We start from the raw sequence: 18,028 nt of genomic DNA on the forward strand, positions 1-18,028 counted from the left end.
CCTTAGTAAATATCCAACATTCCTCCTTCTGGCAGAATGCTGAAGAGACATTTGTGGTGTGGCCCACATAATACAGACACTACCTATGTCCCTGCAGCATTTGCACTCGCTCCATCTGAATATTCAGTTCACTGTGGAAGTACAAAAAGATAGCAGCTTACCATTCCTGGATGTCACAGTTAGAAGAAAAGCTGACAGAACACTGGGGCATAGTCTCTACTGCAAACTGATACACGCAGAGTTATATTTGCGGTCCAAAAGTTGCCATCACCCTGCACAATGTGGTAGTGTCTTACACTCCCTGGCACATAGAGCACACGTGATCTCAGATACCAACAGTCTGCCTGGTGAACTGTAAAACCTAATAACAGTGTTGCAGCAGAACGTTTATTCTTGTAAACAGATTTGCAATGTGTTCTGAGCAAAGCAAGTTCAGTGTAGGGATGTAAATGAAGATACTTAGACAAGCACTGCAAATGGCTTTCTTACCATATTTCAGTGGCATGTTTTCAAAAATAGAAAGAATCGCTAGGAGAAACAGAATCAAGTGTGTTTTTCGTCTACCAGCGAAACTAAGGAAGTGTTTGTGTTAAGTTAAAGACAATCTTGACCCTAGAAAACATAGATCATATATAAGATCTGATGCCATTATGGGAAATCTTATATAGGGCAGACACCTCACATTGTGCAAGAACACTGTGTTCAACAGCACTGACAAAAATGCCACCCAGTAAATTAGTGGTAGCAGAGCACTGCCTGAATACAGGGCACCACACGTTTCCCAAGAGGCCATACGGTGGGCAATCTTACCAACAGGAATATGGAATTTTGACTAAGCACTGCCCAGAATCCAGCACTGACTGCCATGAAATTAAAACAGTAGAAACCAGATCCTTCGATGTATGACCTGATGCAGCACCTTGCAGAGAGTTAATTCAGCTTTTAACCACACGAGTGTCCAGAAGTGCAGTCATTGCCCACAACACATAAGCAGAAGGCTACTATGAATGGCATTTCCATCCAACTGGGAGTGCCTGTCCACACATTCGTACTCCTGCTTCTAGCCTGACAAATTTCAATTCTGCTGTGCGAATATCACCAGTCACATCTTGCAGCAGTGATGACAGGACCCACCACTACCTGAAGATGACGAACAGTTGTGTTGGTGAAATATTGCGAGGCTTGCACAAAGTTATTCAGTGGCCAATCTGAGAAGATTTGTATACATTATTTTTCTGTGACACAGGTATTGTGCAGCAAAATGTGATAACTTTCTGCATTTGCTTTTTTGTAAATTTCAAAATACCCCAAAAATTGGTGAGAAACACTGAACATATGACGTAACCAGATGACATACCCCACAGCATGTGCAGCAGTCGGGGTTGAGTGTAAAGGAATGATTGAGCAGTGCAATACTTTCATTTGAGAAAACAGAGCAAATTTCAAAACATTTTGTAAATATGATCTGTTGTAAATGTAGATGTTACAAAATTACTGTCCCTGCTGTAATCAAGCAAAAGCAGTTCTGATTTTGTGTTTTTTGCTTCTGTCACTTCTCTTTTTGTTTACAGACATTAGTTAGTAAAGAAAACAAAGGTCATTTAATGGCGATGATGCTATTCTGAAGTTTACACTCATCTACTTATGGTAGGTTTTCATTGTACTGTACTTTGCAAGAAATCAAGGAAACTGCAAGACCGGTAAATAAAATAATAAACTTCAATATAAATACATAATTGTTTAACACAATGAAAAAATACTGCCTGCCAGATGCAAGACACAAATCCTGAACGCCATCACTAAAGTCGCACACATGTATCCGTAGCCACAACGATATGAATACTTGACTTGGGTTGGGATGATCAAGTGTGACAGACCAAGAGGCTCAACCACTGCAAGCATGGCAAGGTACATCATCTGGTGACATTTGTCATTCGCTTTTGACACATTTCCCAACATTTGTATCGTATCCAACATTTGTGATCCACTGTGTCTTGTATTAAATTACTTGTCTCAGGGTCATCTACAGTGCTTTGGAGGTTTTTAAATGTTAATACGCATCACCCTGTGTGTGTGTGTGTGTGTGTGTGTGTGTGTGTGTGTGTGTGTGAGTATGTGTGTGTATGTGTGTGTTTATATATATGAAACAAATACTAACAAAGAGATAGAGGGCCTGGTGAGTACTTACCTCAGCTCAGTACAGCCGATAGATACACAAAACAGAACAGAAAATTGACGTATCCTAGCTTTCGGAACTTCGTTCCTTCATCAGGGAGGAGAGAGGGGAAAAAAGGGGAAGAAGGGAAAGTGGATTCAGTTATTCACAACCCAGGTTATGAAGCAACAGGGAAAAGGTAAACAGGGAGGGTAGCAAAGATGGAGGCATGGATGTCAGAGGGAAGCCAAAGATATTCTACTGTAATTACTGTGCCAGCTTCAAACCAAGGAGGATGAATACAGAAGTAAAGAGGTACATAGTATAAAGATAAACACAACTATGTAGGATAAAAAGATGCGTGAATGGCTAAAGAGGAAAGGGAAAGAGGAGAAGACTAAAGAGTAAATGGGAGTGAGGTTGGTTAACATAGGTTCAGTCCAGGGGGATGGCGGGATGAAAGGATGTGTTGGAGTGCAAGTTCCCATCTCTGCAGTTCCGAGGTACTGGTGTTGGGTGGGAGAAGCCAAATGGCACATATGGTGTAGCAGGTTCCTAGGTCCCTAGAATTATGCTGGAGGGCATGCTCCGCTACTGGGTATTGGACATCTCCTAGGTGGACAGTTCGTCTGTGCCCATTCATGCGCTCAGCCAGTTTAGTTGTCGTCATACCAATGTAAAAGGCTGTGCAGTGCAGGCATGTCAGCTGATAAATGACGTGCTGTCTCACATGTGGCCCTGCCTTGAGTTGTGTATGTTATACCAGTAGCGGGGCTGGAGTAGTTGGTTGTGGGGGGATGCATGGGGCAGGTTTTGCATCGGGGTCGGTTACAGGGGTAGGAACCGCTGGGTAGAGAAGGTGGTCTGGGAATATTGTAGGGTTTGACAAGGATGTTACGGAGGTTAGGGGGTCGGCAAAAGGCAACTCTGGGTGGTGTGGGGAGAATATTGTCAAGGGATGATCTCACTTCAGGGCTTGACTTGAGAAATTCATATCCGTGGCGGAGTAATTAGTTGATGTATTCGAGGCCAGGATAATATTTTGTGACAAGGGGGATGCTTCTGTGTGGTCTGGGGGTAGTAACATTGTTGTTGGGTGGGGAGGAATGTATTGTTTGGGAGATCTGTTTGTGGACAAGGTCTGCAGGATAGTTGTGGGAGAGGAAAGCACTGATATATAATATAATACAGGGAAACATTCCAAATGGGAAAAATATATCTAAAAACAAAGATGATGTAACTTACCAAACGAAAGCGTTGGTATGTTGATAGACACACAAACAAACACACACACAAAATTCAAGCTTTCGCAACCCACAGTTGCTTCATCAGGAAAGAGGGAAGGAGAGGGAAAGACGAAAGGATGTGGGTTTTAAGGGAGAGGGTAAGGAGTCATTCCAACCCTGGGAGTGGAAAGACTTACCTTAGGGGGGAAAAAGGACAGGTATACACTCGCACACACACACACACACACACACACATATATCCATCCGCACATATACAGACACAAGCAGGGTATATGTGCGGATGGATATGTGTGTGTGTGTGTGTGTGTGTGTGTGTGTGTGTGTGTGTGTGGCATACTGGTCTGAACTATGCAGCCTTCAAATGGAAGTTTTTTGATCACTCCTTATTTTGCACCCTGCCACCTTGGCAATATGTACCGCAAATCATCAGACAGACGACCTTCCTGCATGCTTCGAGCATCCCCTGGTGCTGTTCCGAACCAATGCTAATCTTTGTAACTGTGACGAGCAGTGTGCAGATTGCATCTTTGTATCCCACAAAGAGGTGACAGTTCCCAGTGGCATGAATGGTTACTGTTTATTGACTGTCACTGAGTTGGTGAGTCATTTGCTACATTGTGGCCCACCTGTTCGCTGCTAAAGCCATGCTAGTCAGTGGTAACCCCTGTCAATGATATCCTGTTGCCCATAGCAGTTCACTCTGCTGATTGTGGTAGTATTTTCCTTGAATAAATCTGCTCACAGTGCACCTTTGACACTGTGGTACAAGAAAGCCCAATGACTACACACCCTTATAGAATAAGTGTCTCGAGCCATGGTTACCCACGATATGGCAGTGATAAAATCACCCTGTGATCAACTGTCACACTGCAGCTGTAAGCTGCACCTCCTTTTTCAGAATACTCAGGTTTATTAATTTGAAGTAAATCAGATCTTTTGCAGGAAGATTTAACAAAAAGAGCACATCCACGAAAGGATGAAACCATGTCTAATTAACTGGAACACAAAATTAATAATTAGTGGTGACAAAGATCCTCTGCAATAAAAAATAATGTCCACTTACTTCATGTATTAGTCTTCAAGTGACAGAATATATGTAACTGTGTCCTTCTTATTTACACTGATTAAACAATGGAAATTCCAGGTAGGAATATCAACAGTGCAGGGAAAGATAGATCACTATTTACCATAAAGAAAACAAAGTTGCACACAGGCACAACACACAAGCAAGCACTCCACGCGCGCACGCACGCACACACACACAGAGAAAAAAAAACTGCCAAGTCCAGCAGCTAGGGGCAAGCTACTGGAGTTGTCAGTCATATGTGTGTGACATGTGCTTGCCTGTGTGTATGAATGTGTGTGTTTCTCTGTATCTCTTTTGCTGATGAAGGCTGTGACCGAAAGCTTTGTGTAAGTGCCTTTTTAATTGTGCCTGTCTACAATGTAACATGTCTCCTTTACAGTAAGCAGCAATCTACGAGGGTCAGTCAAAAAGTACTGCCTCCTATTTTTTTTTCTACGTTTAATTGTCAGGAAATTTAAATGCAATTACATAGGTTGAAAACCACATCATTGAGGATCATTTTGTCATTTTTCAATGTAATCTCCGCCCATCTCTACAGTTTTGGTCCATCTTTGAACAAGGGCATGTATCCCAGCACGGTAAAAATCACAGCTCTGCTTCCTAAGCCATTGACGCACGGATGTTTTGACGGCCTCCTCATCTTCAAAATGAATCCCACGATGAGCTTCTTTTAGTGGCCCGAACAGATGGAAGTCTGATGGTGCCAGGTCAGGGCTGTATGGGGGATGAGGCAAAACTTCCCATCCAATTTTGACAATCTCGTCAGAGGTGTGACGACTGGTGTGTGGTCTTGCATTGTCATGCAAAAGAAGAACATCTGCCATTGATTTTGTTGGGCGAACTCGCTGAAGACGTGCTTTAAGTTTGTTGAGGGTTGTGACGTATTGAACAGAATTTATTGTGCATCCCTGCTCCAAAAAATCAACCAGAATCACACCCTCTGTATCCCAGAAAACTGTTGCCATAACTTTCCCTGCCGATCGCACAGTTGTGAATTTTTTCTTCCTCGGCGAGCTTGTGTGACGCCACTCCATTGACTGCCTCTTTGATTCGGGCTCAAAAAAATGCACCCATGTTTCGTCCCCGGTCACAATTTTTTTCAGAAACTCATCTCCCTCCAAACGGAAGCGCTGCAAGTGTTGGGAGGCTATTGTTTTCCTTGCCTCTTTATTCTGATCGGTTAACATTCTTGGAACCCACCGTGCACAAACTTTTGAGTACCCCAATTGTTTAATAATCGTGATCACACTGCCTTTACTAAGAGAAATAATGCGACACACTTCATCTGCAGTCACCCGACGGTCACCACGAATGATGTCATCAACTTGCTGAATGTTGTGTGGAGTCACTGCACTCACCGGCCTGCCGCTCCGCTTTTCGTCAGTCAACGGTGTTTGCCCTTCAGCTTCCTTACAACGACGAACCCATCGTCTAACAGTGCTGACATCCACTGTCACAACACCATACACCTTCTTCAGTCTTTCATGAATGCGTATGGGCGTTTCACCTTCTGCATTCAAGAATTCAATCACACAACGCTGTCTCAAACGAACATCGATGTCGGCCATCTTACAAACTTCTGCTGTGCTGCCACCTGTTGACACAGAAAGTTACTACTGCAGTGGATTGCAGAAGAAGGTTTGAGGAATGGCGCCAAATTCAAATTTTTCACTTAACTTAATTTCTTTAAGTAGAAAAAAAATGGGAGGCATTACTTTTTGACCGACCCTCGTATGTTTTCCTATATTTTTCATTTACACAGATGTAATTAACAAATCAGAGTCTATTTATTCCAGAGAAGTGACAGTTTGTTCATGACAGTTCAGCACAAATCTGATTTTTTATATACAGCAAGGCTACCTATAAATTATTCTGTGTGCCAGTGTTCATGCTGACTATAGGGATTCACACGGATCATGTGTAATTTGACATCTGGTCCTGTAAACTTACTTCTGCTCAACGTGAAAAATTCTCCAATCCACATTTTATAATTAACCTTAACATATCAAATAATGCACCCTTCGATATAACTGCTTATTGTCCACTTCCCATCACTCTATTCCCAATGTCAACCCAGTTGACCTCTTCTTCTAATCCAAAAACCATGGTTGACTCAATGTTTGCTATTGCAAGCTATTGCTATTGCAGCACAAAAGTGCCAGAGGCACCAGTAATGATATATAATTAAAAATACTAGAAAGTAAGGCTCACTGGTCCGTACATGCTAAGACAAACACTACAAGTGCGTAAGACACCGCGCTCTCACACAACAAGTACAAGGTCTGAATACATTCCATTTACGATACACTAAACTGTTTCATTCACGGTGCAATATACATACTCTCTCCCCAATAAACAGAATAGTTATAACTCAATTGTTCACAAGTGTATATTATGACTCTTGCCACAGCTATGCAGTCAGTATGCCACAGGGGTGCCATAGAAAGGGATCAGGTTCAATTCCTTGTAGAGCCGGGAAATTCTGCTCGGTGGACGGACTGGAATAGGGTACACTCTGCTTGTAGTTCCAGCTGAGGAGCTACTCAAGTGAGAAGCAGTGTCTTCAACTTCTGGAAGTTGATAACAGCCTGGAGAGTTGTATACTGACCCCCTAACTCTCCATAGATACGCGTATATAGTAGAGGACATCTCTCGAAGGGCATTGCGTGGTCTTCTGGGCCCAATGCAGAGTTCCTTTATCAATGTATATTGTATATCACCACTTGTACACACTCATCAGCACAGTACCATATTGTCTCTTCGCGTGGCAAATTTTTATTCCCTTGTTTCCAGATCAAGATTTTTCCACTTCCTCTTCTTCTTCTTCTTCTTCTTCTTCTTCTTTTTTTTTTTTTTTTTTTTTTTTTTTTTTTTTTTTTTTTTTTTTTACTTGTACCACACATATTCCACACGGTTTATGCTCACTCCTTCAATGATACTTCCTATCCTCCTCTAGTGTCCGAGTTGTCCCTGCTTTCCTGCGTGTTTGTTGGTTTAAACACCCTTGTTTCAAAAGAGAGTGACAGCTTCGATACAGTCTTGTCAACATTTTGTATTTTTATTTAGCAATTATTGTTTGAGCCTTATAGGCGAATGTCACAAGATATTGTCAACCACTGCATTCACTAGATTGGAATGGGGTTCATGGTAACTTATCAATTCATTTTTTAAGTTGCTGTTATCTTTTTCATCCTATCTTGGACTAGCTTTTCCATACTCCCACTCTATTTTACGTAGTCAAACAGTTATCTGCCCTTGCAAACTTGCTCCTTTACTACCAAGTTAACTAATACTGGGCAGCCTAACAGAAGTTCCAATATCCAGTCTTTCACCACAATTCACCTACACACACTTTTCACTCACTGATTTTCTTTTTTCAATGTCATAAATATTTTGCTTTCACAGACTGCTGTGCTATGAACATAAAATTGTAGGAACATCTGCCTCACAGGTCATTTTTTTTTTTTTATTAAAGAATATGTTCCTTGCTTATTCCTATTTGCTTCTGATACATTTCCATTCTCACTTTTATTTTGTTTTGATCCATTTCTTTTTTCTTTGATAGACAAGTCAAACAACAATGGCAATATGTTGCAGCCCCTTGTGTTTCACCCTACTTACTATGAACTTACTTTTCTTAGCTTCCAATTTTATTAGTCATTTGGTTTTTAAGATACTTAAATTAATTGTTTGTCCCTGTATTTTTATATCTTATTTTACCTTCGGTTGATAAAGGATTTCTGGTATGCTCACAAAGAGAGAGCTGATTCTTCCCACCCCTCACCCCCCTTACCTTGTCCTGAAGCAAACTTATCGCCAAGTATCTTGCAGTTTTTTTCCTATTATTAATCTCTTAGTCTAGTCATCAATTTAAAAGTGTCAGTTGTTGGTCCCATTGTCTAATAATTTGTACATTTATACACATGAAGTTCCAATTTTTATTTGGAACATATAGACTCTGATAATCATGAATCACAGTTCAAATGGCTCTGGGCACTATAGGACTTAACATCTGAGCCAAGGCAGGATTCAAACCTGCGACCGTAGCAGTCGCGCAGTTCTGGACTGAAGCGCCTAGAACCGCTCGGCAACAGTGGCTGACGAATCATAGTTACCATCACATGGACAGAAATATTGTGTTAACTTTATTACAACATAGGGACATAACTAAAAATGTCTTTACATAATTTCCAGTTCTGATTACTTTCCTTTAATTTAATCTCACAAATAGGTTAGTGTAACATGATGTTGACAGAGGCAAATTATATATACTCACAAATTATTTAGCTAGAGGTATCTGGTTTGTATGTCTGGGAGGGAGGAGGGTGCAAGCTGAAAACTTCAAGAAAAGATTACTCATTTCATACCTGCTGGATTTAACTGCAGTTTATCTCTTCCATATACCAACCACATACCTAATGTGCATGGCAAACAGTTTGAAAGTATTATTCTATACTCAGCATTTGGAACTATCAGTTCCTTAATGAGAGAGGAAAGAGGGATAAGTTTCTGAAGGTCTCAAAGGTCACTCGGACTCCATGACTAATGTGAGGACAAGAGGAACAAATGTGTCTATAAGAAGTTTTGGAATTTCACCTCCTGGAGGTAAAATACTGATCAGTCTGTCAATCTTCTAGTAATTTTATGGTTTCCTCACATGAATTTTCACTTGGACACGATTATTCTATGTTTCATCACTCACCTGAGAGATATCTCTGAATTCCCAAAGAGACACACCTTCAAATTGCCATCAGCTGTTATCCGTAAACGGTTGCACGTGCCACAGAAGTGTTCACTCATTGAGGTAATAAATCCCACATGTCCCTTGAAGCCCGGCACATGGTATGCCTGCAAAAAGAAATTGTAAGAAAATAGCTACTGCTGTTGTGAAAATACTATAAATGTGTTGCTCACCAAGTGGAGGAAGGAGAAAATGTGCATTAAGGGGAGTTTGAACGCCATATCCTGACAATGTTAAATTTAGTGACTTAACTTCCCCGTATTTCAGGAACAACTGTAGCCATTGACAAGAAACTTTTACAGGACATTAAACTATATGTTCTGAGTCTTACAATAATTGCATTTCAGCCACTGCTTTTGGAAATACAATTTTTTAATTACACAGTTAAAATTTTGTGTACTTTTTTGTATGTTATTCTAAATAATTTTATTTATACATAACATTATGTTCTTCTTTTAGTTCAGAAGGCTCAGGATACATACTGAAAATTTGAATTCGCTATTCGAATTAGTTACTGAGATTTAGGGAAAAATGCAAGACAAAATGTAAATTTTCAGGAAGAGTTTTTAAAGTTTTAATAGACTGTAACTCAATATATGCTTAACATTTTATTTTTAGTCACTCAGAAGCACCCTGCACCATACTGTATATCATCCTCTTGATCTTTTTTAAGTTTTTTCTTGATTTCTTCTTTCTGGACTCTGTAGTGGCCAACTGTGCTGCATACTCTGCTATACCAGTGCAAACCTTGTCCATCCATTCAAATTCTCTGATGCAGTTTGCTCCAGAATTAATTCCCATATGTTGTAGCACTTTCACGCTACCAATGTTGCCATCAGTAAAAGCAATAACAGCATGACTGACCCCCACTTTAGTGTCTTCATTACAAGAAAAACATTTTTTGGTCTACATCTACATCTACATCCATACTCCTCAAGCCACCTGATGGTGTAGGGTACCTTGAGTACCTCTATTGGTTCTCCCTTCTATTCCAGTCTCGTATTGTTCGTGGAAAGAAGCATTGTCGGTATGCCTATGTGCGGGCTCTAATCTCTCTCATTTTATCCTCATGGTCTCTTTGCGAGATATACGTAGGAGGGAGCAATATACTGCTTGACTCCTCGGTGAAAGTATGTTCTTGAAACTTCAACAAAAGCCCGTACCGAGCTACTGAGCGTCCCCCCTGCAGAGTCTTCCACTGGAGTTTATCTAACACCTCTGTAACTCTTTCCCGATTACTAAATGATCCTATAACGAAGCATGCTGCTCTCTGTTGGATCTTCTCTATCTCTTCTATCAACCCTATCTGGTACGGATCCCACACTGCTGAGCAGTATTCAAACAGTGGGCGAACAAGTGTACTGTAACCTAATTCCTTTGTTTTCGGATTGCATTTCCTTAGGATTCTTCCAATGAATCTCAGTCTGGCATCTGATTTACCCACGATCAACTTTATATGATCATTCCATTTTAAATCACTCCTAATGCATACTCCCAGATAATTTATGGAATTAACTGCTTCCAATTGCTGACCTGCTATATTGTAGCTAAATGATATGGGATCTTTCTTTCTATGTATTCACAGCACATTACACTTGTCTACATTGAGATTCAATTGCCATTCCCTAAACCATGCATCAATTCGCTGCAGATCATCCTGCATTTCAGTACCATTTTCCATTGTTGCAACCTCTCGATATACCACAGCATCATCCGCAAAAAGCCTCAGTGAACTTCCGATGTCATTCACAAGGTCATTTATGTATATTGTGAATAGCAACGGTCCTACGACACTCCCCTGCAGCACACCTGAAATCACTCTTACTTCGGAAGACTTCTCTCCATTGAGAATGACATGCTACGTTCTGTTATCTAGCAACTCTTCAATCCAATCACATAATTGGTCTGATAGTCCATATGCTTTTATTTTGTTCATTAAACGATTGCGGAGAACTGTATCGAACGCCTTGTGGAAGTCAAGAAACACAGCATCTACCTGGGAACCCGTGTCCATGGCCCTCTGATTCTCGTGGACGAATAGCGCGAGCTGGGTTTCACACGATCGTCTTTTTCGAAACCCATGCTGATTCCTACAGAGTAGATTTCTAGTTTACAGAAAAGTCATAATATTCAAACATAATACATGTTCTAAAATTCTACAACTGATCGATGTTAGAGATATAGGTCTACAGTTCTGCACATCTGTTCGACGTCCCTTCTTGAAAACGGGGATGACCTGTGCCCTTTTCCAATTCTTTGGAACGCTACACTCTTGTAGAGACCTACGGCACATTACTGCAAGAAGGGGGGCAAGTTCCTTCACATACTCTGTGTAAAACTGAACTGGTATCCCATCAGGTCCAGCGGCCTTTCCTCTTTTGAGTGATTTTAATTGTTTCTCTATCCCTCAATTTCAATATCTACCATTTTGTCATCTGTGCGACAATCTAGAGAAGGAACTACAGTGCAGTCTTCCTCTGTGAAACAGCTTTGGAAAAAGACATTTAGTATTTCGGCTTTAGTCAACCATCCTCTGTTTCAGTACCTTTTTGGTCACAGAGTGTCTGGACATTTTGTTTTGATCCACCTACCACTTTGACATAAGAGCAAAATTTCTTAGGATTTTCTGCCAAGTCAGTACATAGAACTTTACTTTCGAATTCATTTAACGCCTCTCGCATGGCCCTCCTCACATTACATTTCGCTTTGCGTAATTTTTGTTTGTCTGCAAGGTGTTGGCTATGTTTATGTTTGCTGTGAAGTTCCCTTTGCTTCCTCAGCAGTTTTCTAACTCGGTTGTTGTACCACGCTGGCTCTTTTCCATCTCTTATGAGCTTGATTGGCACATACTCATCTAACGCATATTGTACGATGGTTTTGAACTTTGTCCACTGATCCTCAACACTATCTGTACTTAAAACAAAACTTTTGTGTTGAGCCATCAGGTACTCTGAAATCAGATTTTTGTCACTTTTGCTAACCAGAAAGATTTTCGTACCTTTTTTAATATTTCTATTTATGGCTGAAATCATCGATGCAGTAACCGCTTTATGATCACTGATTCCCTGTTCTGCGTTAACCGTTTCAAATAGTTTGGGTCTGTTTGTCACTAATATGTTATCGCCATGCATCAGTTCTCTGTTTAACTGCTCAAGGTAGTTTTCAGATAAAGCTCTTAAAAAATTTCACTGGATTCTTTGTCCCTGCCACCCATTATGAAAGTTTGAGTCTCCCAGTCCATATCGGGCAAATTAAAATCTCCACCCAGAACTATAACATGTTGGGCAAATCTAATCGAAATATTTTCCAAATTATCCTTCAGGTGCTCAGCTACAACAGCTGCTGAGCCAGGGGGCCTATAGAGACATCCAATTACTATGTCTGAGCCTGGTTTAACCGTGACCTTCACCTAAATTATTTCACATTTCGGATCTCCGTCAACTTCCTTCGATACTATTGCACTTCTTATCACTTTAAACATGCCTCCCCCTTCACTTTCCAGCCTGTCTCTGCGGTATACATTCCAATCTGAGTTTAGAATTTATTATTGTTTACATAGGGTTTCAGCCAACTTTCTGTCCCTAGTACTATGTGGGCATTGTGACCGTTTATTAATGAGAGCAGTTCTGGGACCTTTCTATAGACGCTCCTGCAGTTTACTATTAGCACATTAATATTGTTATTCCCTGTTGCATTTTGTCTACTCCTACCTTGCCGCATCTCAGGAGGTGTCTTGTCGGGCCTAGGGAGGGAATTCTCTAACCTAAAAAACCCACATGTGCACTCCACACATACTCCGCTACACTTGTAGCCACTTCCTGCATGTAGTGCACGCGTGACCTATTCAGGGGGACCCTACATTTCTCCACCCGATAGCGGATGTCGAGAAATTTGCACCCCAGATCTCCGCAGAATCGTCTGAGCCCCTGGTTTAAGCCTTCCACTCGGCTCCAAACCAGAGGACCACTATCAGTTCTCGGAACGATACTACAAATAGCTAGCTCAGATTCCACCCCGCGAGGCTTTCTGCCTTCACCAACTCCACTAACCGCCTGTATGAACTGAGGATGACCTCTGAACCCAGACGGCAGGAGTCATTGGTGCCGACATGAGCAACAATTTGCAGTCGGGTGCACCCAGTGCTCTCTATCACTGCCGGCACGGCCTCCTCCACATCTCGGATGAGACCCCCGGCAAGCAGACAGAGTGAACACTGTCCTTCTTCCCCGACCTTTCCGCTATTTCCCTAAGGTGCTCCATCACCCGCCTAATGTTGGAGCTCCCAATAACTAATAAACCCCTCCCCCCATGTGCCTGCTCAGACCTTGCTGAAGGAGTGGCCACATGTCCACTCACAGGCAGAACGGGCGATGCCACACAGCCAGCCTCCACACTGACCCTCCGCCTCGTGCGCCGCGAATGCTGCTGAACCCGCCACTCCCCTTGGGAAGAGGGTGGCCCAACCGCGCCCGGTACCCGCAAAGATGTGTCGACAGAAGGGTCAGTGGGTGAAGCATGTATCACCTGGGGTGTACCATGCAAAGCACCAGACTCCCCACTGCCGCTACACTCCAAGGCAGCAGCCTGAAGACGGGTAACCGCGGCCATCAACACGTTCAGCTGTTCGCGAACAGTGGCCAGCTCCACCTGTGTCCATACACAGCAGTCACACATCCTATCCATCCTAAGAAATCAATTTACTGTAGAGAGTTAATCAACTTATAACTAGACTGCTAATTCACTAAAGGTGGCTGATAGTTGACTAAACTGTGGTTACTAGACACTTCCTGTAGAAAACAATGAAAATAGCCCTACCTGTCTCTGGACTGTATTGAAAACAAACACTAGCACTACTGGCACTATGGCTTACTAAACGGACTCTCTCTGACTGTATTCAAAACAAACACAAAATCTATGGAACACTATTACTAGCACTCGACAATAAAAAGCTTCCTAAAAGCAAAAACACATGGAAGAAGAAGTGACAAGTAAGAAAAATAGAGTTAATACTTAAATTAGCGTAGCTCGCTGCACAGCAGACATGACGCAGACGGCAGTTATGACAACACTGACACTATAAGATTATTGAACGACTCATTGGGATTTTGAGTCTGACAATGCAGACACTTCTTCAATAATTCCAGATTGCCAGGTCTCTGTAAACAGGTTTTATGATATCCACAACTGCTGCTGGGATAGAATGTTTATGGCTGTATGACCTGTTTAAGTACTGGGCATTGCAGTAATTGCACCATGAACCAGATCCAGGAGGGCAAAGATGGTGTACTGGTTTATCATCAGCTGACAGTCTCTGGAAGAAGGTAGCCCGTACTGCCTGCTTCAATTTCAACAAATCCTCAGTATTATTTCTAATGGCAATCTCATAATACTGTTGTAGTTGATCAATCATTTTGTCTGTCAGCCTGCTTCTTATGGTCTTACCACCTGAAAGTTTCTTGTCTCTCAAACTTTGTTTCAACTTCCTCAATCTGGTACCCATCCTCTTCTGGACATGACCAACACATTCCAGTTCTGTGATAAGCTTCTCACCATAAGGCTGAGTGGCTACTACACTGTTATATGCATTTGAGTCTGCATAACCTAAGAACTTAGTGTAACACACTCGCCTTTAGTTTACAGATCGATTATAAATTTCAACAGCTGCACAGGCCTCCGTACGACTAGTTGTCCTTCATAATTTCTGTCACAGATATGCCCTTCTTCATGCCCTGCTTTATACTTATAACAATGTTTGGTTAAAATCTGGAAATCTATTAGCTTTCCAGTATCCACACTGGTCACTGTAGCAACAGAATTCTTAGAAATGCAGCTGCGCTTCTACCAAGTGCCCCAAAAGCTACGGATATGTCAATCATACCATCGTTTATTTCAGCAGCTTCATTTGCAGTACACTTAATTGACTCACATGCAGCAGATTTCACAGCAGCTCCAATAAATCCTGCATACTTGTCCATTTTACAAAGTGGGCGTGGCATATACATCATGACACACATTGTTTCTGCTGCAGTGTAACCTTTGCCAATAGCTCTCAATCCATAAAACCACCTAACATTTATTTCAAAATAATTATCTTTACACTTATCAGAATTCCAAAATGAATGAGTATATTTACAACTGGCAGAATTAATGATACGTTTCCTGGCTAGTCCATTTGATACCTCAATGTCTTCATGTAAACTAACTGGCCCTCCACATACATACAGCACGCACATTCACATAACACCCCTGTTAGGTTGTGTAAAAGTATCAGAATATAACCTAACCTACCGTTTACATGAGTTTTGTTTTGAGATAACTGTGTTATCACTATGTTTCATTTTAATCTTCGAAGCACTAATGGGTGTTTCGCTAGATACTCATGAGTTTGCCAGTATTTCGTTGTCTGTAACTTCACACACCACATGCTGAACGCAAAGTTTCTCTTTATACAAAAATTTATTACCATGAAACCCACATTTCTCAAAAACACTTCATTTTGGAGTCATACTTTTTGAGAGATTTACCAGTCTATTCGTCACTTTTCCTCGGAAGAACGTTAGCACTTCGATATACAAAGCATGTTTATACTATGAAAAGATACGATACTATTTTTGACAGTGCTACCAATACAAACATAATTTAACATTTGTAACACAGTAATCCACAGCTTTCTACAGGGTGGTCCATTGATAGTGACCGGGCCAAATATCTCACGAAATAAGCATCAAATGAAAAAACTACAAAGAATGAAATTCGTCTAGCTTGAAGGGAGAAACCAGATGGCGCTATGGTTGGCCTGCTAGATGGCACTGCCATAGGTCAAACTCATATCAACTGCATTTTTTTAAAATAGGAACCCCCATTTTTTATTACATACTCATGTAGTACGTAAAGAAATATGAATGTTTTAGCTGGACCACTTTTTTCGCTTTGTGATAGATGGGGCTGTAATAGTCAAAAATGGTTCAAATGGCTCTGAGCACTATGGGACTTAACTTCTGAGGTCATCAGTCCCCTAGAACTTAGAACTACTTAAACCTAACTAACCTAAGGACATCACACACATCCATGCCCGAGGCAGGATTCGAACCTGCGAACGTAGCGGTCGCACGTTTCCAGACTGTAGCGCCTAGCACCGCTCGGCAACTCCGGCCAGCTGCTGTAATAGTCACAAACATATAAGTATGTGGTATCACATAACATTCCGCCAGTGCGGACGGTATTTGCTTCATGATACATTACCCGTTTTAAAATGGACCGTTTACCAATTGCGGAAAAGGTCGATATCATGTTGATGTATGGCTATTGTGATCAAAATGCCCAAGGGGCGTGTGCTATGTATGCTGCTCGGTATCCTGGACGACATCATCGAAGTGTCCGAACCATTCGCCGGATAGTTACATTATTTAAGGAAACAGGAAGTGTCCAGCCACATGTGGAACACCAACCACAACCTGCAACAAATGATGATGCCCTAGTAGATGTCTTAGCTGCTGGGGCAGCTAATCCTCACATCAGTAGCAGACAAATTGCGCGAGAATTGGGAATCTCAAAAACGTTGGTGTTGAGAATGCTACATCAACATCGATTGCACCCGTACCATATTTCTATGCACTATGAATTGCATAATGATGACTTTGAACGTCATGTACAGTTCTGCCACAGGGCACAAGAGAAATTATGGGACGATGAGAGATTTTTTGCATGCGTTCTATTTAGCGATGAAGCATCATTCACCAACAGCGGTAACCTAAACCGCCATAATATGCACTATTGGGCAACGGAAAATCTACGATGGCAGCGACAAGTGGAACAGCAGCGACCTTGGCAGGTTAATGTATGGTGTGGCATTAAGAGAGGAAGGATAATTGGCCCCCATTTTATCGATGGCAATCTAAGTGGTGCAATGTATGCTGATTTTCTGCGTAACGTTCTACCAATGTTACTACAAGATGTTTCACTGCATGACAGAATGGCGATGTACTTCCAACATGATGGATGTCCGGCACATAGTTTGCGTGCGGTTGAAGCAGTATTGAATAGCATATTTCATGAAAGGTGGATTGGTCGTCAAAGCACCATACCATGGCCCGCACGTTCACTGGATCTGACATCCCCGGATTTCTTTCTGTGGGGAAAGTTGAAGGATATTTGATATCGTGATCCACCGACAATGCCTGACAACATGCGTCAGTGCATTGTCAATGCATGTGCGAACATTACGGAAGGCAAGCTACTCACTGTTGAGAGGAATGTCATTACACGTATTGCCAAAGGCATTGAGGTTGACAGAAATCATTTTGAGCATTTATTGCATTAATGTGGTATTCACAGGTAATCACGCCATAACAGCATGCATTCTCAGAAATGATAAGTTCACAAAGGTACATGTATCACATTGGAACAACCGAAATAAAATGTTCAAATGTACCTACATTCTGTATTTTAATTTAAAAAACCTACCTGTTACCAACTGTTCGTCTAAAATTATGAAACATATGTTTGTGACTATTACAGCGACATCTATCACAAAGCGAAGAAAGTGGTCCAACTAAAACATTCATATTTCTTTACGTATTACACGAATATGTAATAAAAAATGGGGTTCCTATTTAAAAAAACACAGATGATATCAGTTTGAGCTATGGCAGCGCCTTATAGCAGGCCAACCATTGCGCCAGCTGGTTTCCCCCTTCGAGCTAGACAAATTTCTTTCTTTGTAGTTTTTTCGTTTGACACTTATTTCGTGAGATATTTGGCCCGGTCACAATCAATGGACTACCCTGTATATAATAAAT

General features: G+C 41.5%; 1 protein-coding gene across 1 annotated transcript in view; it reads right to left on the reverse strand.

Annotated features, from left to right (window-relative positions):
- LOC126484185 (molybdenum cofactor biosynthesis protein 1-like) overlaps positions 1-18,028 on the reverse strand; it is an 82,990-nt gene that overhangs the window by 23,261 nt on the left and 41,701 nt on the right. The window contains exon 5 of the mRNA XM_050107599.1: positions 9,192-9,337. Within this exon, the coding sequence (XP_049963556.1) occupies positions 9,192-9,337 (146 nt within the window). The remainder of the gene's footprint in view (positions 1-9,191; positions 9,338-18,028) is intronic.

Source organism: Schistocerca serialis, chromosome 6, assembly GCF_023864345.2.
Source record: "Schistocerca serialis cubense isolate TAMUIC-IGC-003099 chromosome 6, iqSchSeri2.2, whole genome shotgun sequence".
NCBI lineage: Eukaryota > Metazoa > Arthropoda > Insecta > Orthoptera > Acrididae > Schistocerca > Schistocerca serialis.